We start from the raw sequence: 23,758 nt of genomic DNA on the forward strand, positions 1-23,758 counted from the left end.
TTATCCTATTAATTTGGTCAAAACTGTCATCGACAGAGTATAATTTAGAGGTAACTATATATTTGACAGCAAGCATACACAGTGGGTAATGTATGCATGATGAAGTTGAAATTCAGAGTTGGAAACACAGTGAACAGTGACTGTATGACTGCCTTTGAATCTCAGTCTGACTGGGAAGTGATTTGATGCCCAGTCCCCATGAGAATGCAGAGATCCATCCCTCCCTGATAGCTGTGGGACTTCAGATGTTGACACTAATGATCAATAAAGAAGGTTCTTAAGAGTGAAGAGTTTGAGATTACTCCTTTATTGACCAGAATACATCCAATTTACTTGATAGTAACCAGATGCAGGTAGTCAATATATACAGTCTATATCCTTATCAAAATAGAAAAGCAAATGAAAAAAACAACAACAGATAAATAAGAAATCTTCAAATGAATAGAAGGAAAACCAAATAACCAAAACAATTAAAAATTAACCAAACTTTAAATAGAGGAATTGCACTAAGCATTTTTTGCTGCTCCTTTTGCAGAATAGACTTATAGCCTGTGGCTTGCCTTGGAGACATAGTAGACAAGCAGTTAGTGATGGTAATAATCTTTTCAAGAGGAGTGGAAGTAGGACTGTTTTGTTGGAGTGGGGGTATTAAGGAAAAAGCCTACCAATACTGAGTATAAATGATATTACAGACTTTGTCACAAAGACTTTCCAATATTGTGAACTGATCTCCATGAAACTCTTCTGGATGACCCATCAGGACAAGTACAAATTTACACGTGCACAGTCTTTCTGGATGACCAGCAGCTCTTGATTGATGTGCATCAGCACTTCTCTGAGTCCCTCAAAAAGTGTACACTTGCTGGAGAGAGGCAAGGTGAAAATACAGCGTATTCAATCCAAAGAAATCAAACTAAAGGAGGAAAATGCAGTCCACAATTGCTATGGACACTACAGATGAGACGCAATAGTGGTGTATTTGCTGTGCACACTTAGTTCTCCTCCTGTAGCTCTTCTCTCCAAGGGAGTTCTTGTCCTGGACTGTGTCATGTTCGAGTTTCTGCTGGAGAATTTCAGACCTAGTAGAGCAAGGGAAAAAAGGTTTAGTGAGTGGTTGTCAATTCAGCTCTCCCTCTTACATCAGCTCTATTCAGTTGGACAATCCAGCATGACCTGTCAGCTGAGGTCAGTCCCTGCATCCCCAAGTGTCATAGAGTACCTGGGCTTGGATTTATATCTCAACTTTCAAACTGCTAGAATTTGAACTGTGGACTATGCACTGTACTGGGATTAAGAGAAAAATGAGCATTTTTTCCCACTGGTCCAGGTATATGACATTGAATAATAACATTTTAGCTATGTCTGAATCTGAGTTCAAGAGAGGTATGAGCAACCTAGAATACCATGTGGATTCTTTCTGGAGAACATGCCCAGAATTGAGGTGAAACTTCTGATTATGTTAGCACTGAAGGAACCCGTCTAGTTTCCATTTGTAACCACTGTATCTGCAAATACACAGAGAAGCCATCTCACTTCAAATTCATGCTCACCGCACAGATCCTGTAATCACTGAGAATGTGCTCCATGCAAATCTTCCCAGCGTACACACGGACATTAAAGGTGATTGTGATGTAGAAACAGAACAGCACCCCTGTAAGTCTATGGCTAGTGTAAGGCAATTTGTGAGAGGACAGAAGAGAAAATGTCCTCAGATCTTTCCGGAGAGATCACAGGAAGAAAGGAGTAGAACATAGCAAGAAATCCAGAGGATCATATATATTGTTTCATGGGCAAAATTCACATGAACTGTACCAGAACAATACTCTGAGTAGCTCTTTAACTGCCTGAAGCTGAAATCCAGGTGGGGTGGTCATCCACCCAAAAAGGGTATTTATATAGGGAAGGATATTCAAATGGCTTCTTCCAGCCTGTGTTCCTACCTGAACATTAATGCTTAATGTAAAGATTCCCCAGGATTCGCTGGAGGCATAAAAACAAATGTTGAGTGGGATATGTACATAGTGGCCAGAGCCTATAGACAGCTCAGTCAGTGATGTGCTGTCCTCCCATAAACCGTCATAGACTCAGGGTTCTTCCCCATTAACAATCTGGCTTAGCAAGTCCCAAAGGCTGTGTAGAGCTGTCTTGTTGCTCAGCAAAGGATCATATGTTGGTGGTGGACTAGACTCTTGTTCTTGTTCACTCTTTCAGACTTTCCCCAAAGTGTGCAACTTCTTCTAATCGGAGCTGTCTTTACCATAGCCTGAGTGACTTCATGCCCAAAGCTAGAATCATAGGAAATCTCCATAACCAGGATCCAAATCAACAAATTTTCTCCCCGTAATGTGATTGTTCCACAGATAATTTGAATAAGTAAGTAAAAGCTTGCATGGATTATCTCACACTGAATCAGAATCTATGGAAGGGCTCCATCGTATGGTACACTTTTACTCCTTGGCTGATGGACGTCTGGATAGATTCTCCTTCAAGGTTACTCTGGGACCACTACAACATTGATGCTCCCTAGTTGCAATGGCAATACCTACTCCTTGTTGTGGAATCACTGGGTTAACTAAAACTTCTGTTCCACTTTCTGAACATGGCTTCTCATAGGGCTACCTGTTCTTACACTGTCAGACCCATTTGAAGCTCATCATTTCTCCTAACACACTGAGGCTGAAATTAACTGAGAGAAAATGATGTTGATTGACAGCACTTGCAGAATGCTACACAGAGAACATAGAGGAGCGCTTTGGATTAACTGTGCACCTAAAGGGATTTCCTGAAACTGCCCTATTCTTGCACCACAGCATAGCTATGGGACTTTTTCTGGATGACGATACAATTCCAAGCAACTCAAATTCTCAATGAATAAAATCCAAGCCAAACATCTAGGGGAAGTTGTAGTGTGCCAAGGTAGCTCGAAAGAAATGGTAGCAGGCAATGTGGAAAGCAACCTTGGAGAAGACACAGTGAGTGACATAACCTTCCAGTGGGCTTTCACAATTCACAAAGAACAGAGAAGCAGAATAAACTCATGGATTTTTCTAGAGAAGCCTTGCCCTTGCCTCCCAGTACTCCATTCCTTTGATGTGCTCCAAAGGATTTCAATGCAGATCAGTAGTTTTGCCCCTAATCACTTGAAAATCTAACTTTACAGGTGTTTTTGTGTCCTCTTTTTGGGGGTTGCATTTCTAAAGGATTGTATTGTCCTGCTTCTACACCATAACTAAAAGGGACCTGCAAGCTCTAGGCCTGTACCATTTGTTACCCCTGTGAAACACGACTCACTTGAACATATTTCCACTCCTCCCCCAGACTTCACAAGATAATTCTGTTCTGAAATTTTTGGAAACAGAATAAATTAGCAATTTAAGTGTCCTTTTGCTGTACAGAGCTAGATGGAGATGCTAAATGACTGGGCAGCTCTATTTCATGTTTCATGGATGTAAAGTGAACGCTTAGAGTACTTTTCTCATGAAACTTGGAAATAGAGGGAAACATACGTTCACTACTGCAAACACACACACACACACATATACCCACACACCACACACACACACACACACACAAACACACACACACACACACAGACATACACAGATACTCACTTGCACGCACAAATGAAAACTTTGATCTTGTGCAGCACATTTCCTGTTGAGTGAGGAATTACTGGGAACAATGCTGTGCACAAGTCTCTTAGACTCAAGCAGGCTGTGCTGCCCTGGCCTGTACTCATTTCCACTTCAGGAAACCTTTCTATGCAGATACTTGCTGGTCCGACAAGTAAGTTACATGTTCTGCACAGATAGCCTAAACAACACAACATCAAATCCCCAAGAGAGAGATTTCTAGGAAAAGACTCCATCAAGCGCTATGCTGACTCATCATAGGCCCCTCACTAAAACTACCCTGTTTCCTTCATAGAAGACTTTGGAAGCATCAGAGAAGACAGTAACTAATGGTCAGTTCCCAGGAACTTTTCATCACATTAGAGTTCATGTGATATTAAAACAACCTCAATGTCAGTCAGAAAAAGGCTAAATAAATAACATACAGTGAATTTTCTGGAATGCAGCACTGTGTACAATATTGGGAGGGAATCTATCCTGTGAGAATGCAGTGCCCATGATATAGTCAGCAAAGAAATGTCAGCAGAGGGATGCACTCTAGGATTCCATGCAATATCATGGTGAAGCCAATAAGACAATCCAGAAACTTCCCGGGCGATAACTCTGTTCAGGTAAAGTGAAGAAATCTAATCCTTATTTTTAAAATAGCTGAAAGGTTTAAGAATGTGTTGAGAAAAATAAGAGAGGGGGCTCCACTTGGAACTGGACGAATGATGCAAAGACTGCTGCCCAGCACAAAACAGGAAGCTTCATGTTTGTTGAGAGACCTAGGCTTAAAGGACTAAGTTAGATAATGACTGGACAAAACTGCATGTCATGAACTGGCCTCCCCGCATGCTCCCTAAGATGCAGGTCAGCACAGCAATGCACCTTTCTTGATAATTGGGGGTATATACTGATAACTTTGTTCTTGAAGTCTCAAATCTCTCATGGCAACCCTCAGCCTTTGAGAAACCTTTTCCACATCCTTGCTCTTCTAACCAGCTTCAGGTTGTAAGGCCCAGTTATGAACTCTGCAGGAGCACTCAAATAAGACAGGACTGACATGCTGATACACAGGCTCTGTAGTTACCCAAGATCTATGAAGCATGAAGTCACCATCTTCATATACAGGGACATGAGGGGAGGAAGAACAAAAGCCACCACAAATGAAAATGAGAACCATTTCTTTGGCATTTCCACCAGGCTCTCCTCCTTGAAAACTACTTACTTCCTGAGTCTCACACGAACCCTGTAAAAAAAATGAGCTCCAGGCTTTTGCTTCATCCCTCAAAGCCCTGTTCTAGTCTAAAGAGGGGTTCCCACATACCACCCTCCATACATAATGGCATGTAGTGCTGTGCTGTGTGATCAACCTATCTCCCTTAATGAAGTGCAGATTCTCAAAGAGCAGGAGCATTTGCTTTCCAAACATGCAGTTTCTTGAAAAGGGGCTATCTCAACAGAGGGCCTTGTAAACCATCACATGAATGAACACTTGGATGAGACCTAGGTCAGGACATGGATCAGTCAATAGACAGTTACATTGGTTTGTCTATGGTTATGGTAAGACATGAGGACAACCTGACCCTGAGGCCTAACCCTACCTGCTGTTGCTTGGCACTGGGGTCACAGATGTTCATTCCGGCCTCTTCACAGAGCCTCTTTGCCTCCACAGAGGATGCTGGCCGTTCAGTCTGCTCCACCAGCAGTTCTCTCTTCTCATTCAGCAAAATCTGTATATTGTTCTTCAATTGAGTTTGTTCACGCAGGAGCTGGGAGTGCCTGATGCTGAACCACAAACAAAAAATGGTAAATCCCAGCCAGCTTCTATTTGCCTGTCACTCCTGCAAGTCCAATCATCCCTTCAAGGGTCCTCATCCTCAGAAATCCCCAGAATAGAGCCACACTATACAAGTTAGCACCAATTAGAGGAGGTCAAATCCAGAGGGCACATTCCACAAGAATCAAAGTACTTCTGAAAATCCTGGCACTAAGACGGTTTATATAAATCAAGGAAGAAGAGATGGTCCATAAGGGAGCTCGTATGTCCATGGTATGGTGAAACCATCTTCACGTTGTGGGAAAAGCCCCTCTGAGGGCTAGTTGAAGACCCAATAGCTATACAATCTTTCCATGTGTTTCTCATGGATCACAGATATTTAAATCTCCTGTCAGAGTCCTAGAGATTCAGAGTTGATTGATATTCCCATCATGGTGCAAAACTTTTCTATCTAGAGGATCTTTAACGGGGAAAATAACAATTGGAGGGTCTTCTACACCCTTCACATGTACAACAACTGAGTCCCAGAGCTATAAATCTAAGACCCTTGCCAGGAGGCAGCCTTCTTGTTAAGAGTCAGACACTACAGAACCAGAGCCCTGACTTTTGTTAAAGTCATACAGGACAGAAGCATTCCCTGCCTAGTGCTGGATTCTCATCTCTGTCAGCGACTCACCGGTAGGAACTGTTCACTTGTATGAGCTCCTTGTACCTCTCCATGGCATCACTTATTGAGTTGGTCATCATTTGCATAGCCATCATTCTCATCTCATGTTCAGATTGAAGGACTGGCAATTCGACATGCAGCCTGGGTTAGGCCAAAGGAACAAATAATGTTTTGAACTCACGATTTCAGAATTAGGTGAAATGTAAATAAAAATATATAATAAAAAATTTCAAATTCAAGGAATGGTGGAAGGGAAGAAAATGGCAAACTCAAAAACCAGACCAAAACCCAACAGTGAGACTCAATCCACAGAAAATATTTCTATGTAAATAAGCAAACATTTGTTTTGAAATAAGGACTCCTTGGAATCCTGAGAGATATGGTTCTGCAAAGACTCACTATATAGGAAGGGGCAGAGCCTGAGAGCTGCGTGTTTGGGAATAACAACAGTCAAGACCACAGTGACCATTTCTAGGTCACAATAAACAATCCCTGGATAGTTAAAAAATAAAAAAACTAAAGATCAAAGCAGGTGAAACAAATTAGGTAAAATCAGACTGTTCTCTCTATTACTTAAACTCAGTATGTACCACATACTTGCTCCTTCAAAGTATTTGTACTGGTTAAGTTTATTATCCTGGGCACAGGACAACAGAGTCACGGTACCAGTTGGAGGGACCTGACCTTCAAGAGCTGGCCAGGTGAGCATGATGGAATTGACTAGTTCAGGAAGAAGATTCCTCCAGTCTGTGCCACAGCTTTGGGCCCAAGAGAAAGCTGTGATGACATTTCTCTTGTTTTGAAAGCAGGTATACTCAATCCTTTGTTTCTATCATTACATGAATTCCCAGAGGGCATAACTAAGTTTGACAGGGAAGAGGATTTATAGCACCTCCTCCCCTCAGGAGAGTCCTGTGTGCCACCAACGTATACAGAAGGAGCAAAGTGCTCTTTTGATCAGTGTGGGCCTCCACGTACTCATCACTATCATGACCTGCAAAGTGTTGATCAAACAAATCCTCAGACCCCATCAAAGGTCCCAGACCTCCTGATCCTGATAAAACACCACATATACTTCCACATACACACATAGCAACCCATATCCAAACACATGTAGAATGCCAACTACATCCATGGAGGTGCCATAGAATCAGTGTATAATGAACAAATTCAGAGGAAAGAGTGATGACGTGCAGGCATTTCATTCACACACACAGTTCCAGCAAGTGTGACCAGGTCCTTCTAGCTGTTGACAGAACCAATGCTAATCCAAGAGGCTCAGGGTCAAGTACAAAAGAGGTTGACCCTAAACACACAGCACCTAGCTTATCTCACAAGCAAATGCCTGCCAAATCTCCTTAAAATCCAGGATGAGAGGTGAAACTCTCTCATGCTATGAGGAAATCTTGAGGTAGCAGAGAGAGAGAGCTCAAGACAGTGAACAGGTTACTGGGCATAATGACTACCTGTGGTCCCACTCATCATAGATATAAAGATCCAGGATTTGATAAAGTTCATCCCTCTCGAATTGACACTTCTTAATTTCAAATTTGAGTTCCTCCAGTTCCTTTAGACACTCCTCTTGCTTACTGATGACATTTTGGGATGATGCCTTCCTACCAAAACCTGTAGACAGATAAACCCAAGTGAATTTCCATATTTGAACCAATGGGCAGAATAGATCATTCTGAATCTGAAAAGGACGTTGAGGAAGGGGAAATGGTAGAGACTAGGTGAATCCCTGAAAGAGCAGAAGAGCTTTCTTAAAGGTTGATTCTTAAGCTATGTCCCTCTTCCCAACCTCTAATGCCATACACGTGCAACACTCACTATTACACAACCCCCGGCACTGAAAGTTATAATCTGACTGAGACATAAACATCTGGGACATTGTTATCTCATATCAGATGTGGTGCAGATAATCCTGGAGTTCATAATGAGTTCATAATGCTTAGCACCGTCAAGCTCTAACCAAGTGTGGTCCAGCCCAAAGTGTCTGAGAACTCAATTCATGACTAGGGTGCATCCTTCCTTGTTCTCGCCATCAGAGACTTATGTAACCTACAGTAATCTTGAGGATGAAGGGCTTCAACTCCCAACCATGGATGGTCACATTGTTAATCTCACAGTGCCTCCTCCTGCCAATCATTGACACTCACAGTTAAAAAGCTTCAAGATAAGACACTGAAGTCTTACAACTTTATAGCTTTCTCTCAAATTAAAGATCAGGAACTCCTGACTCTTGGTTTGCCTTTGAAAAATCCCAAGGCTCCTGCTTGTAAGGCCTAGTCTTAGAAGGCACATCTCAAACCTACCTCCTTGAGGATGTTCCCCAACTCTGCCCAGGACTCACCAAGCTTTCCCCAGAATGATTTCCTCCTTCCTGTTTCACTAGAGAGGGGGTCAGCTTCCCTCTGACCTGGTGCAGTCTCTCCTTGATCAACACTTTCCTTCCGAAATAGCCTGAGCAGCTGGCGAAACATGCCTGCTTGTGAACCCAAAGGGAACTGAAGTAATATCCCAAAGGCAGTTGGTGTCACCACAACACTGGTGACATCACAGAAGATTCTAGGGATCTCTTAGATACAATAGAGTGTCCAGTGAACGGCTTACTGGTGATATCACTGGAAAATTCTATGGCCTACCTGCTAACCAGCTTTCCCCACACTGATGAATTTTTGTGGGTACCCTTTCCTCCAGTCTCCCATGTGTCACTGGGAATACCATTTGGAAACCTCTATTTCAAAGCTAGATATGTCTCTCTGCTTCATTAGAAGTCAACAATCCTTTTGCTGCGGAGGGTTGCTTACAACCCTGAATTGGAGAACAGATTTTTCTTAGCACCCAAATCTCTAGGGACCAAGGAGGAGGGAGATTTTTCTTAAAAGTAAATCTACTACTCGAGACAATGCATGTGACATGTCTTTCGATTTCTAAGCTTTTCCCTTTTTGTGGAGGCCAATATATTTCTTCTATACCTCTGAGTGTATAAAACCTGGAAATATTTGCTTACTGTGCAGTCCTTGAAAGCCGACATTGTTTCCATTTACATATCCATGTATTTCACAAAATCAATGGTCTATAATCCTATTTGTTTGCAATAAAAACTCCTTTTACTTGGGAACATAGGGATCAACTACAGGGCATATATAAAATAATAAATTTCTCTCCGTTTTATATATTATGTAGGCCATCCTCCCTTTCTGAAATATAAAAGAAAATTAAATTGGACATCAGTGAACAAATGTCAACCAGGACCTTGTGTTACTACATTGTAACCACATAGCCATCCCTTCTCCATTATCATTCTTCCTGAATAGTCAAGTCTAGGCATGAGAATATTGAGTACTGCACCAAGATCTTTTACTTGTAGCAAACATAAGAATCAGGAGGATGGTAAGGGAGTGGAATGGCCTGAGTTCAGGTTGAACCTCAATTTTAATGGGTCCATACGTTCAGGAGGGAGTCCATTTGGCATTGTGATATATGGATTCTGTCCTCTTATCATAGGTGTTATAATAATTCAACATGAATGTGTGCTATAATGCCACCCCACCTCAGAGATGTAAGAGTGAAAATCATGTCTGACTTTTCCTGGAAGAACTCTGCCTTTTACTCCCATCTGGAGTTATACAACATCACTATACAAAGCTCAGAAGAGAGGGGTGCAGATGTGCGCGCCTTAGAAATTGAGGATCTTTTCTTCTGATTAAGCCACTTGTTTTTCCTATGTAATATTTCCCTTGCTCTTTTAGTAATGGTGACTGACTCCTTTCCTGGCCTGAGGAAAACTGGAGTCCAATCTTTTGGATTACTGAACCTTCTATTTTTGAGATGACAGTCCCACCAAGGGTCCTACTGCATACAGAAGGTATGAATAAGTCTCAGGGCCTGGAGTAAGTTAAAAAGGTCTGTGACAACAAAGAACTGATTAAGAAAACAAGAGCCCAGCTGCTCATCAAGATCACAGTTGTATGATAGTAAGAAAATGTGAATAGGGCATCAGGTGACAAGATAAATTAATTAGGAGGTCATAGGCCTAGAAGGGGTAGCCTTTGCTCTCAGTGGAGCTGCCATTCTTTCTGCCATTCCTCGCCCTCTGCCACAGGACCAGAGACTTCCCCATACAACTGGCTGGCCTTGCCAAAGACCTGGCAGGGCTTCTCCCTGTAGAATAGGACACATAGAGTCCTTGAGGACTCACCAAGAAGTCTCCTCCACACAGGTTCCTTGTTGTCAAAGGGAAATGTTCCTGCAGAATCCTGCCATGGCAGCAGGAATTTCAACCAGGCTGCTCTTGGTCCAGCTCACTGGGTGCAGGCCTGAGGCCCAGGGGTATCTGGGGAAAGAAGCAGCACGCACTACCTCACAGCTCTCCTTTGTTGGATGCAACTGCTAGGACTGTCATGGGATTTTTGTTTCTTGTGTGTTCATTAGAAATACCTACAAAGCTGATTAAAGTTGCAACATGCCTTCATACCCAGCATGCAGAATGTTTTTACATCATTTTTGTTCCTGTTTTATGTTTGGATTTTGCTTTTTAATCCCCTCAGGAAATTTCCCTGTGCTTAGAATGTTAAGCACATGCTCAGGAGGGATCGATTATTCAAGTTCGGCAAAGCTTTTGTTCTCACCATCACTCCACAGATGATGCCATTACGTACTTTGAAATAAGAAAACAGTTATAGAGAAGTAAATTAACCTGTAAGCTATCACAGAAGAAACACATCATGATTGTGGAATGGCACCCCAGTATTTTGTATTTCCTAAGTTATTTTTATTTTAAACTTTTTTATTGGATTTTTTTGGGTACATTTCATCTTTTTTAAATCCTTAAAGGTATCTTTTATTCCTATCGTCCCATTTACAAGGTGGAATTTCACCTGTAATTGTTAGTCTAGATAGTTTAGTCAATGGCTTAGATATCATCTTGGCCTAGTTTCCTTGGCATAAGCTGAGTTAGAAGCAGACTCAAAGGTTCAGGACCAACAAATAATGAATTCCACTACATCTGGATCCCTAGCCTCACAGCCAGGAAGGGACTGGATTTCCATTCACTATTTAAGAAAAAGATGCAGTTCATTAACATGTAAAAAATTTCTCAAGTATATTAAAGTGTTTACATGGTCATACAGTTTTTCAAATACCTGGCATTCATCTTTTTCCAAAACCTAAAAGATCTTTCTTATTCACATTTTTTTGATTATTTTTTGGTACTAGTATCATTTTTTTAAATTTCAGTTTTTTTAATAGATATATATGTTTTATTCAAACGTTATTCCCTTTCCCAGCTTTTGGTACATAAGCCCCCCTGCCGTGCCCTCTCCCATATGTATGGTCCCCCAATCCATGCCCCTTAGAAATCCCTTCCCGGACATTTCCCTGCACTCAGGGTCCAAACTTGTTAAGAACAAGGGCTTCCCCTTCCACAGGTGCCCCAACAAGGATATTTTCTCCTACATATGCAGTTGGACCCCTGGGTCAGTCCATGTATATTCTTTTGCTAGTGGTTTATTTGGTTGGCATTGCTGTTCTTATGGGGTTGCAAGCCCTTCAGCTCTTTGAATCCTTCCTCTCATTCCCATAAAGGGCGTCTTGTTCTCAGTTCAGTAGTTTACTGCCAGCAATGACCTCTTTATTTGACATGCTCTGGATGTGTCTCTCAGGGGAGATGCATATTCTGTCCCTTTCAGTCAGCACTTTTTAGCTTCATCAATCTTACCTAGTTTTGGTGGCTGTATATATATGGGCCACATGTGGGGCAGACTCTGAATGGCTGTTCCTTCGGTCTCTGCTTTAGATTTGGCCTCCATATCCCCTCCTATGGATATTTTTGTTCCCCATTTTAAGGAGTGGGAACATCTGCACTTTGGTCATCCTTCTTCTTGAGTTTCCTGAGATCTGTAGATTGCATCTTGGGTAATTTGAGGTTTTGGTCAATATCCACTTATCAATGAGTGCATATTGTCAATGAGGGGTGCTGAGTACCTGGAAGAGAATGGGGGACAAGAGACGCGAAGAAGGACGCCAAGACAAGAGTCATATCAAGGTGATAATTTTATTTTTCCCCAAGGCTGAATTTGTACCATAAAAAGGGTAACAGAGAGAGGAGAGAAGTAAGAAAATTTACCCACGCCAAGGACACAATATTCATGTGGTCAGGGAATCCGCTGATGTTGACAGGTTGTCAGAAAACTCACAGGTTTGTAATATCTATTAGTCAGCAGGATGTTGGTTTTTCAGAAAGGTTACAGGTCATCACATTGGGTATCTTAACGTTACACGTTATCATATGATTATTCATCTTGACCACCACATTTGTATTAGTCTTCTGCAGCTGGCTGGGGATTTTCCATGAACCCAGTCATACTTAATGTTAACCATAATAATAACATCAATAATGGAGGGCTTCAAGGCCATCGCTCCCAAGAGCATATCAAGTGTGCTTTTCTGTGATTGGATTACCTCACTGTGGATGATATTTTCTAGTTCTTTCCATTTGCCTATGAATTGAACGTAGTCATTGTTTTTGATAGCTGAGTGGTACTCCATTGTGTAGATGTACCACATTTTTCGAATAAATTCCTCTGTTGAAGGGCATCTGGGTTCATTCCAGCTTCTGGCTATTATGAATAAGGCTGCTATGAACATAGTGGATCATATGTGTTGTTGTATGTTGGAGCATCTTTTGAGTATATGCCCAGGACAGGTATAGCTGTGTGCTCAGGTAGTGCAATGTCCAATTTTCCAGGAACGTTCAGACTGATTTCCAGAGTTCTTGTATCAGTTTGCAATCCCAGCAACAATGGACGAGTGTTCCTCTTTCTCCACAGCCTCGCCAGCGTCTGTTGTCACCTGATTTTTTGATCTTAGACATCCTGACTGGTGTGAGGTGGATTCTTAGGGTTGTTTTGATTTGCATTTCCCTGATGACTAAGGATATTGAGCATTTCTTTAGGTGCTTTTCAGCTATTCTATATTTCTCAGCTGAGAATGTTTTCTTTAGCTCCGAACCCCATTTATTAACAGGGGTGTTTGGCTCTCTGTACTCTAACTTCTTATGTTTTGTGTATACTTTGGATATTAGCCCTCCATCCGATGCAGGATTGGTAAAGATTTTTTCCCAATCTCTGGGTTGCCTTTTTGTCCTAATGACACTGTCCTTTGCCTTACAGAAGCTTTTCAGTTTTATGAGGTCCCATTTGTCGATTCTTGATCCTAAAGCATAAGCCATTGGTATTTTGTTCAGGAAATTTTCCTTAGTGCTCATGTCTTCTAGACTCTTCCCTACTTCTTATCCATTACTTTTAGTGTATCTGGTTTGATGTGGAGGTCCTTGATCCACTTGGACTTAAGCTTTGTACAGGGTAATAAGAATGGGTCAACTTGCATTCTTCTACATGTTGACCTCCAGTTGAATCAGCACCATTTGTTAAAAATACTATCTTTCTTCCATTGGATGTTTTACCTCCTTTGTCAAAGATCAAATGACCATAGGTGTGTGGGTTATTTTCTGTGTCTTCAATTATGTTCCACTGAGCTGCCTGTCTGTATGCCAATACCATACAAACTATTGCTCTGTAATACTGCTTGAGGTCAGAGATGGTGATTCCCCCAGAAGTTCTTTTATTGTTGAGTATAGTTTTGCTATCCTGGGTTTTATGTTAACCAAATGACGGCAAATTGCACTTTCTACCTTTATAAAGAATTATGTATGAATATTGTTGGTGATGGCATTGAATCTGTAGATTGCCTTTGACAAAATGGTCATTTTTTACCATATTCATCCTGCCAATCTATGAGCATGGGAGATCTTTCAATCTTCTGAGACCTTCTTCAATTTCTTCAGAGATTTGAAGTTCTTGTCATACAGATTTTTTACTTGCTTGGTTCAAGTAACAGCAAGTTATTTTATATTATTTGGGACTGTTGTGAAGGGTGTCATTTCCCTAATTTCTTTCTCAGCCTGTTTACCCTTTGAGTAGAGGAAGACTACTGAATTGTTTGGGTTAATTTTATACTCGGACAGTTTGCTGAAGTTGTTGATCAGGTTAAGTAGTTCTCTGGTGGAATTTTGGTGTTGCTTAAGTAGACTATCATATCATCGTCAAATATTAGTGTTTTGACTTCATCCCTTCTAACTTTTTTCCCTTTGACCTACTTTCATTGTTTGATTGCTATGGCTAGGACGTTAAGTACCATATTGTACTTAAGTAGGGAAAGAGTGGGCAGCCTTGTCTAGTCCCTGATTTTAGTGGGATTCCTTCAATACTCTAAGTTTAGTTTGATGTTAGGTACAGGTTTGATGTATTTTGCATTTTCCTATATTTAGATTCAGGCCTTCAATTCCTGATCTTTCCAGGACTTTATTAATGAAAGGGTAATGAATTTTGTCAAATGATTTCTCAGCATCTAATGAAATGATCATGTGGTTTTGACTTTGTTTATATGATGAATTTTGTTGATGGACTTCCGTATATTAAACCATCCCTGCATCCTTGCCATGAGGCCTACTTGACCATGATGGATGATTGTTTGAATGTGTTCTTGGATTCAGTGTGCAAGAATTTTATTGAGCATTTTTGATCAATATTCGTAAATCAAATAGGTCTGAATTTCTCTATCTTTGTTGTATCCTTGTGTGGTTTAGGTATAAGAGTAATTGTGGCTTCATAGAGGGAGTTCGGCAGTGCTCTGTCTGTTTCTATTTTGCGGAATAGTTTGGACAGTATTGGTATGAAGTCTTCTATGAAGGTCTGATAGAATTCTGCACTAAATCCATCTGGTCCTGGGCACTTTTTGGATGGGAGATGTTTAATAGCAGTTTCTATGTCTTTATGAGTTATGGGGTTGTTTCGATGGTTTATTTGTTCCTGATTTAACTGTGGTACCTGGTATCTGTATAGAAAATTGTCCATTTCCTCCACATTTTCCAGTTTTGTTGAATATATGTTTTTGTAGTAGGATCTGATGATCTTTTTAATTTCTTCAGATTTTGTTGTTATGTCTCCCTTTTATTTCTGATTTTATTAATTTGGATACACTCTCTGTGACCTCTGGTTAATATGGCTAAGCGTTTATGTATCTTGTTGATTTTCTCAAAGAACCAGCTCCTGGGTTTGCTGATTCTTTTGATACTCGGTTTTGTTTCTTCTTGTTTGATTTCAGCCCTGTGTTTGATTATTTCCTGCCTTCTACTCCTCTAGGGTTTATTTAATTTTTTCTAGAGCTTTTAGGTGTGCTGTCAAGCTGCTGACATATGATCTCTCCTGTTTCTTTTTGCAGGCATACAGAGCTATGAGTTTTCCTCTTAGCGCTGCTTTTATTGTGTCCCATAAGTTTGGGTATGTTGTATCTTCATTTTCATTAAATTCTAAGAAGTCTTTAATTTCTTTCTTATGTCTCCAATGACCAAGTTGTCATTGACTTCAACTTCCATGTATATGTGGGCTTTCTGTCTTATTTGTTGTTATTGATCAGCAGCCTTAGTCCGTGGTTTTTTGATAGGATGCATGGGATTATTTCTATCTTCCTGTATCTGTTGAGGCCGGTTTTGTGACCGATTATATGGTCAATTTTGGAGAAGGCACAATGGGATGCTGAGAAGAAGGTATATCCTTTGGTTTTAGGGTGGAGTGTTCTATAAATATATGTTAAATCCATTTGTTTCATAACCTGTTAGTCTTTCTGTGTCTCTGTTTAATTTCTGTTTCCCTGATCTGTCCATTGATGAAAGTGGCGTGTTTAAGTCTCCTACTATTATTGTTTGTGGTGTAATGCATGATTTTTTTGAGCTTTAGAAAGGTTTCTTATTGTTTAGGGACACAACTGCTATATACTTGACAAATATAGCAATCAGCCAGAATAGAAAGCATGTGACTGTTGGCCACATGAGGATGAGTTTCTTTCAAAGATCATCATGATTTTTGGTAAGATCTTCCCTGTAATTGGTGGCATGGCTTCTCACAAACATGGTCCAGTTGTCTAGAATCTCCTCCTTGGTCAGCATCTCATCCTTGTTTTTATCTGACTCATACACCAGATGCTGGGCCTCAGCCTGTGCATGGTCATAGTCCTGAGGGAGGATCCAATGGTGAATCTCATCCTAATCCAGTTTCCCATCCTTGTTCAGATCTGGGAAATCATTGAACTGCTCCCCAGACAAAACCCAGTCGGTCTCAGGGCAATTGTCCTCGTGAGAAAAAGATGTCCACAATGTACTCATACTCGTCCACAAAACCATCCCCGTTCTTGTCGATATTCTCCAGCGTTTCCAGAACTACAATCTCCTTCATATGTTCTAAATCCTCTTAGTGCAGAAAAGCAATGAACCCGTCCTGAGTAGCTGTCAGGTCACCGTCAAGGCCTTAAACCTCCTCTCATCTCGTGGAGGCAACTTTTTAAAGTTGTGATGATCAGAGCTATCTTGGAATTCAGCAAGGTTTCCCAGGTAGTAGCCATAGGTAGCCTGCTTGTATTCTTCCCAGGAGATTTTTCATCTATGTCCCTATCATAATCCTTCCAGAGTTATCCACATTTTGGTTGATGTATCTTTTCTGTACCTGTTTGATCCAAACTTTCAGGTCCTCAGTAGTAACAAGGCTGCCTTCATCACTGTCAATTGGATCAACAATTTTCCCCAGCCTCTCCTGCTCTCGTCCAGGATTAGCTATCAAAGGTCTTGGAGTCCTCCTTGCCCAGGAAGACCTCATGATCGTACAGGAAGCTGTGCTTATTCTCTGGTTGCCACTCGCCCTGCTCTGAATCGGGAAAAACCATGTGCTCCTTGCTCATCATGCTCTTGGCATGAACGCCAGGACCAGTGCCAGCAGCAGCCCATGGAGAGTCCCAGGCTGACACCATGCACCACAGTCGCGATCAATGGGAGGCAGCAGGGAAGTAGGGGCTCAGAGCAGCTTATCCGCTGTCCCTTCCCCAGAGAGGGCTTTTGTTACATTTCGAATGTTATCCATTTTCCTGGTTTCCACAAAACCCCTTATAAAACCCCTCCCCCTTCTACTGTGAGGGTGTTACCACACCCACCCAAACACCCAGGCCTATCTGCCTCCCTGTTCTGGTTTCCTCTACACTGGGGCATCAAGCCTTGACAAGACCAAGGGCTTCTCCTCCCATTTGTGCCCAAGAAGGCCATCCTCTTCTACATATGCAGCTGTAGCCATGGGTCTGTCCATGTGTACTCTTTGGATGGTGGTTTCAGTCCTGGGAACTCTGGGTGTTTCTTAGTGTTGTTCTTATGGCACTGTAAACCCCTTCAGCTCCCTCAATCCTTTCTCTTACTCCTCCATTGGGGACCCTGCTCTCAGCTGAATTGTTGGCTGCAAGTATCTGCCTCTGTATTTGTCATCCTCTTTACCCCACTCTTTTGAGCAGATCACCACAGAGCAACGAAGATGTATTGTCTTGGCCTGATGATGTACAGACAAATAGATGATTTCTTAATTCTTATGATGGTTCCATAAGAATTCCTAAAATTAGATTAGTAATTTTAAGCTCCTTTATAATGGGACAGCTATTATGTTTTCTCTGGTAATCAAAATTGCATTGAGAACTCTTCCTTCTTAAACTTTCACAAGTGAATTGCTTCTGCAATACCAGGCAGGCATCTACAAATTAGAACCCATTCTAAGAAGGTATAAACCAATTAACAAAAGTTCATTAAAAGAGAACTAATGATTTACTATAGGTGCAAGGACTGAACGTAAATAATTGACTGGATTTGCCTATAGGCAATTTCACTTATTCTTTTCTCATAAAAATTACAGCTTTTAACTCTCCATGAACATGCAGAGCCAGTGACAGATGGTGACAGTTTATCCTGATGATTACTCTTCATGGATATGCATGTAAACATTCTCTGTCGTAAACTGATTATCCAACTTATGATTCGAATTCCTGTGCAAACTTGTGGTGAACTTTTCACCATGTGATACTGTGTTCAGAAAGATATACAAATGCTGAGGACAAAGAGAGAGAAAGCTTTTTAGACAGAACTGAACTGAATAGAACAGAACTCAAGAAGAACTTAGAAGTAAAGGCATAGCGTTGAGAGTAAGGCATTGAGAGTAAGGGAATTATTGTGTCATAAGAGCAAGACGAAAGGAGATAAGAAGAAGAGAGCAAGGAGAACCTTATAAGTCAATCTTTATGGCGGCAAACCTTTGTAGAAATTCTAGGAAAACGGAAGAACTTATAAATAAAGGTTAAAATCACTACTCTTCAGTCTTCAGCCTGGCTCACTGGCTAGCCTGTGCTCTTCAGTCAGGCTCACTGGCTAGCCTCTGCTCTTCAGTCAGGCTCACTGGCTAGCCTCTGCTCTTCAGCCTGGCTCACTGGCTAGCCTCTGCTCTTCAGTCAGGGTCACGGGCTAGCTTCTGCTCTTCAGCCTGGCTCACTGGCTAACCTGTGCTCTTCAGTCAGGCTCACTGGCTAGCCTCTGTTCTTCAGTCAGCCTCACTGGCTAGCCTCTGCTCTTCAGTCAGGCTCACTGGCTAGCCTGTGCTCTTCAGTCAGGCTCACTGTCTACCCTGTGCTCTTCAGTCAGGTTCCCTGGCTAGCCTCTGCTCTTCAGTCAGGCTCACTGGCTAGCCTCTGCTCTTCAGTTAGGCTCACTGACTAGCCTCTGCTCTTCAGTCAGGCTCACTGGCTAGCCTCTGCTCTTCAGCCTGGCTCACTGGCTAGCCTCTGCTCTTCAGTCAGACTCACAGGCTAGCCTGTGCTCTTCAGCCTGGCTCACTGCCTAGACTCTGCTTTTCAGCTGGGCTCACTGGCTAGCCTCTGCTCTTCAGTCAGGTTCACTGGCTAGCCTCTGCTCTTCAGCTAGGCTCACTGGCTAGCCTCTGCTCTTCAGCTTGGCTCACTGGCTAGCCTCTGTTCTTCAGTCAGGTTCACTGTCTAGCCTCTGCTATTCAGTTAGGCTCACTGGCTAGACTCTGCTTCTCAGCTGGGCTCACTGGCCTATGGGGCCCTAGCACATCGCTTAACCATCTGCTCATGACTGCCTGACCACACTGACCACCTGACCCGTCGCCCTGACTTCTTAAAGTCATTCTCTAGAAAGAGCACAAGAAACCAAAGAGAAACACCACAGCAAACTTTTCCCATGGGCTCCTCTTTAACCTTAAGTGCTTTCATTATTTCTTTAAAAGAGTGAAATATAATTTCGGCTATTCATATGGCCAAGAGAGCTGTGCAGTAGTCATTGCTTTAGGGAATTTGGTGGTAAATCAAAAGATTCCTTTATTCTATCACGATGTTATCTGTATGCTGTAAGATGTATGTTTGAAAACACAACACCAAATTCCTAAAATCTAGATGTTTTAAGACATCAGCTCATGGAGAAACATAACTGCTTCCTATCTAGACTGGGCTTTTTTGCTATACTGCAGGTACAATCAATTTTCCACACTACTTCCATGATTTTCAAGAATGATTAAGAGAAAAATAAGTTGAACATAATGGCCAGAAAGGGGGTTCTGTCAGGTTGTCTTATGTGGGACAAGATACCAAAGTATGATGGTAAACCTAAAACCACCTGTTCCCAAAACTAACAGAACTTACAGAAAATACATACTTTCTTATCATTCCTCCTCCCCAATGATCAGTGATTTAATGAGCACCTACTACGATCCTAGCACTGTGCATCTAAGTGTGTAATGGTGATTAAAAAACTTAATAAAAAGCCTCATTAAGGAATAAAGAAAAATGAAACATAACTTTGAAACTCAGAATTCAATATAAGCAAGACCACCACCATTTCTTCAACTGGTGATTTCTGAAAACTTCATCATTTTTTCCATGGGCTTCTATAGTAATGATACTGAGTCTTGATTTGGTAAATCACAAAAAGCAAGTCACACTTCTTTCTTGGCTCCCACAACTGTCAAAGGGAACAACACTGTCGCTGTCCATTGTGCTTCCCTATCAATCCTGCTATGGATGGTAATGAATTCCAGTCTTTTCAATGTGAAAACAGGCCACCACTTGAGGGCAAAGGTTATTAAAATTACCCAAACCGGTATATTCTCTAAAATTTTCACATAGCATTTTACTGATATCACAATGTAAATTCACCACAAATATTTAACCAGTGAAAATATTGAATAGCTCTGCAAATAGGAGCGATAATCATATATACTTGAAAACAACTATTATGGAAACAAAGGACGTACTAGGAGAAAAGATACATCACTAAAAGCTACACAAGCAGCAAAAAAGACACTATATTTCTTGGTTTAAAAGTTAGATGATACACTTGATCTTTAAAGACAGGCAATGTACTTGATCTTTAATCCCTTCAACTGTGCCCTGTCCACATAGAAACTGCAGTAGATGACAATCTTTTGTAAGATTTATTTATTTATATGTGAGACAATGCAGCTGTCTTCAGACACACCAGAAGAGGGCATCAGTACTCCTTACAGATGGTTGTGAGCCACCATGTGGTTGCTGGCATTTGAACTTAGGACCTCTGGAAGAACACTTGGTGTTCTTACCCACTGAGCCATCTCTCCAGCCCTCACAATGGCCTCTTACACAGCATCACAGTGGTCTATTTCACTAGATATCTCCAGGGTGATAACAGAGAAACTTTCACAGTTCCTGAGCACTTCTGAGTTCAAACACCACCAGTGCCCACTCTGTGCTGTTGGCACATTCTGACCTTCTCCTAAGGGTTGTCAGCCACAAAAGGGACGGGTTAGCACCAGACAGCATTCACTGCCCTATCCTAAAAACCCCCTCGATTCTGAAAAAGCCACATTCCATGCTTGCTCCATATTTGAGGAAGCCAAAAGTTGATCCGGCTCAAGGCTCTTCTTTTCTTAGCTCATCAACTTTCTTTTTCCACTTCTTGTCACAAGAAGTATTTTTTTTTTTATGCTGCAACTACACTGCAATGTGTGAAGAAAACCAACATCAACTCTGGGTGTCACCTCTTGAAATTTAAAATTCACAAAACAATTCATGGCTTTCTAATCAGCACCATGGAAAATAACAAAAACAAGCAAAACCATTCCAAAGGAACTTGCTGATCTGGAGGCCTGCTCATAGCAGGTAGGAAAGAATTAAATTATGCAGAACTGTAATCTCTCAGAGCTTTGGAGGCTAAAAAAGAGGAAATCTCTGTTTATGTTCCCTTTCTCCGAGTAATTGAAGGAGGGTATTTTACATCCTCCAAATACAATCTCTTGCAAGGGGCAACCAATTTCAAAGTAGATCAGAAGAAATCTATTAAATAATACATTCATTGCCTGAGGTTTTAAGAAAATATTTTCCCACGATCCCAGTCCTTTAACAGCACACTCCAGATTACCTCTCCACTCTTTCCCAATGCCATGGGCTTTCCAGTCCCTACTTCAGCTCTCCATACATCCCTGAACCCTCCCTTCCCCTACCCAATGGGCTCACTTTGCATTGCCTCCTTCTGCCACTGCTTTCCCAGGACAGGGGGAAGGGGGGCGGGGGGGCAGGACCAGAACCAGCCAAGGAGGGACACGGGTCTCCTACCTACCTTGATTCTGCTGCTCTGGCGGTGCAGCCCGCCCTGCTTGCTGCTTGCTGTCCCTGGGGACCAGACCGAGGTCCAGCTAGGGGTCCGGGCAAGCGCCAGGCCTCGAGGTCCCCTGGCAGGGCTGGCCTGGGCTTCTTCCCTGGACACTGTGAGGCTGCAGTCTCTGTTGGAAACCCCGCCACTGTCATAGCGCGCCTGCCCCAGGCGGAGCTGACCCCCAAAGCCGCTAAGGTCCCCGTCCCTGGTCTCTTCTTCTGCTTTTTCTTTTCTTTTTTTCTTTCTCTTTTTGTTCGCGATGTGGCGCCTGGGAAGAGCTCGCCTCCAGCAAGGAGGACATCGTGCAGGCAGAATCACCTCTGGGCCCTGCCGGGGTCGGAGAGGGAGAGAGAGGAGTCAGCTTGGGAGGCGGTGCCCTGGCTGCGGGCACCTGCGGAAGGAAAACTCGCCCAGGCACACCCGCTGCTGCGGGCGCCAAATATAACGCGCGCGCCCCGCCCCCTCAGGCCCCGCGCTCACCCACGAGCTCCGCGTGCCCTGAGGCCCGGCTCGGGCGCGGTTGAACGGCGGGGTGGGAAGGACACGTGTGCCCACTCCGTGGGGCAGACAACAGGGCGAGGCGCGACACCGGGAGGCTTGTGGTGCGGAGCTCCAGGCTCTGTACAGGCGGGTCAGTCCCCTCTCAGGGCTCTGAGGAGGCACAGGGCTGCTTCTGTGGCCCCCAGGCCCAGCTTGACCTAACTGTGGCCATAGCCTTCGGAGCTTCCAGCTGCCCCAGGCTCGAGGCTTGGGCAGGGTGATTTTGGTTGCCACTCTCCTAGGCCAGCTCAGCAGGGCACAAGCCACCACCTGCTGTCCTCACCTGAAGGCATCCTGAGAGCCCACATCCAGCAGGCGAGCCTCAGGGCACAGGGCCATGGTCTTGGGTCTGCACCTTGTTGCCAGCCCCTCACACATATGGCAGCATCACACATATGGCTCCTTCTACCAACTGCCACTAATTACCATTTGGACATTCTATCACAGTGTTGTCAAGAAGAAAGATGCAAACAAACACGAAAAGAATGAAATTTAGAATCTTTTTTATCAGGCTGGAGAGATGGCTTGGTGGTTAAGAGCTCTGCTTCTCCAGTGCTCCCAAGTTCAATTCCCAGCAACTACATGGTGACCAACAACTATCTGTAGTGGGATCCAATGCCCTCTTCTGTCTGAAGTTCTCTTCTGACATGCAGGCACACTCGCAAACAGAGTGCTCATGTACATAAATAAATAAATCTTTAAAAATAAAACCTTCTAATCAGTTAATGTATCTACATCTAGAAGCTAGAAAAGGGTCACAGCAATGTTAAAAATAATTCAGAAATGGTAAAGGGATGTACGAGAGTCACAAAATTCACTGGGCAAGATGGTGTATGCCTGGAATCCCAAAACTCACAAGGCTGAGGTAGGTGGATTGCCTTGAGTTCAAGGCTAGACTAAAGTGTGAGACCTTGTATGAGAAAACAAAACAATTGGGGAGGGGATGGAGAGAGAGACAGAGAGACAGAGAAAGACGGAGAGGGAGACAGAGACAGAGAGCCAGCGCCAGAGAGAGACAGAGACAGAGAGAGAGAGAGAGAGAGAGAGAGAGAGAGAGAGAGAGAGAGAGACCTCGACATCATTTCTTGCACTGATGACAAGCTACTGAAGAATGTGAATGTCTCCTACCAAACACTGAGATAATGCCAATGATAGAATGGGTTTCTTATTAAGATATCATAAAATGTAGATGGAAAAGTAAAGGAATGTATAATAAATAAAAGAGAAATCCTAAATTTGGAAAGCCTAAATTTAGAAGACTGTATAAGTTTAAGTCATAGGGGAGGGGATGAGATGATGTGGGGGAGAGAATAATCAGAATAAATTATATATGTGTATGAAAATGTTAACTAAGAGCAACCAATGAAAAGAGAAGAGCAGGTTTATTTTACGATGAAATTGAGTTCCCATATGACACTATATAACATTTTGGATTATATGAATTATCTGCAATAAAAAAATCAATTGTTATTAAAGATGTGGTTGTGTTCAAATTAATTTCAAGTGTTTTAAATTCTTTTTTTATTTGCTTATTTATTGATTGATTTTTTTTAAGATAGGGTTTTTCTATGTAGACCAGGTTGATTCAAAAA

General features: G+C 42.3%; 1 protein-coding gene across 3 annotated transcripts; it reads right to left on the minus strand.

Moving 5' to 3' along the window:
- Positions 1–291: 291 nt before the first annotated feature.
- On the minus strand, positions 292–22,006 carry LOC134480502 (uncharacterized). 3 transcript variants are annotated; one of them, XM_063268006.1, is made up of 5 exons: positions 11,784–12,844; positions 7,528–7,687; positions 6,071–6,202; positions 5,219–5,402; positions 292–1,079 (listed from the first exon to the last, which is right to left on the minus strand). In XM_063268006.1, exons 1-5 carry the CDS (start codon positions 11,872–11,874, stop codon positions 1,074–1,076), a joined length of 573 nt encoding a protein of 190 aa, XP_063124076.1. In that variant the 5' UTR covers positions 11,875–12,844; the 3' UTR covers positions 292–1,073. The 3 variants fall into 3 exon arrangements, with proteins under 3 accessions (XP_063124076.1, XP_063124075.1, XP_063124077.1); XM_063268005.1 differs by lacking the exon at positions 11,784–12,844 and adding an exon at positions 8,415–10,369; XM_063268007.1 differs by lacking the exons at positions 7,528–7,687; positions 11,784–12,844 and adding an exon at positions 21,591–22,006.
- Between the last annotated feature and the right edge of the window lie 1,752 nt (positions 22,007–23,758).

The sequence above is a fragment of the Rattus norvegicus genome, chromosome 9, assembly GCF_036323735.1.
Source record: "Rattus norvegicus strain BN/NHsdMcwi chromosome 9, GRCr8, whole genome shotgun sequence".
Lineage (NCBI taxonomy): Eukaryota > Metazoa > Chordata > Mammalia > Rodentia > Muridae > Rattus > Rattus norvegicus.

Coding starts and splice junctions, on each gene's coding strand:
- LOC134480502 (XM_063268005.1), bottom strand. CDS start 8,544: ATGTTTCGCCAGCTGCTCAGGCTATTTCGGAAGGAAAGTGTTGATCAA. Junction 7,688..8,414: donor ATCATTCTGGGGAAAGCTTG/GTGAGTCCTGGG, acceptor ATCTGTCTACAG/GTTTTGGTAGGAAGGCATCA. Junction 5,403..6,070: donor CAAGTGAACAGTTCCTACCG/GTGAGTCGCTGA, acceptor TTTGTGGTTCAG/CATCAGGCACTCCCAGCTCC.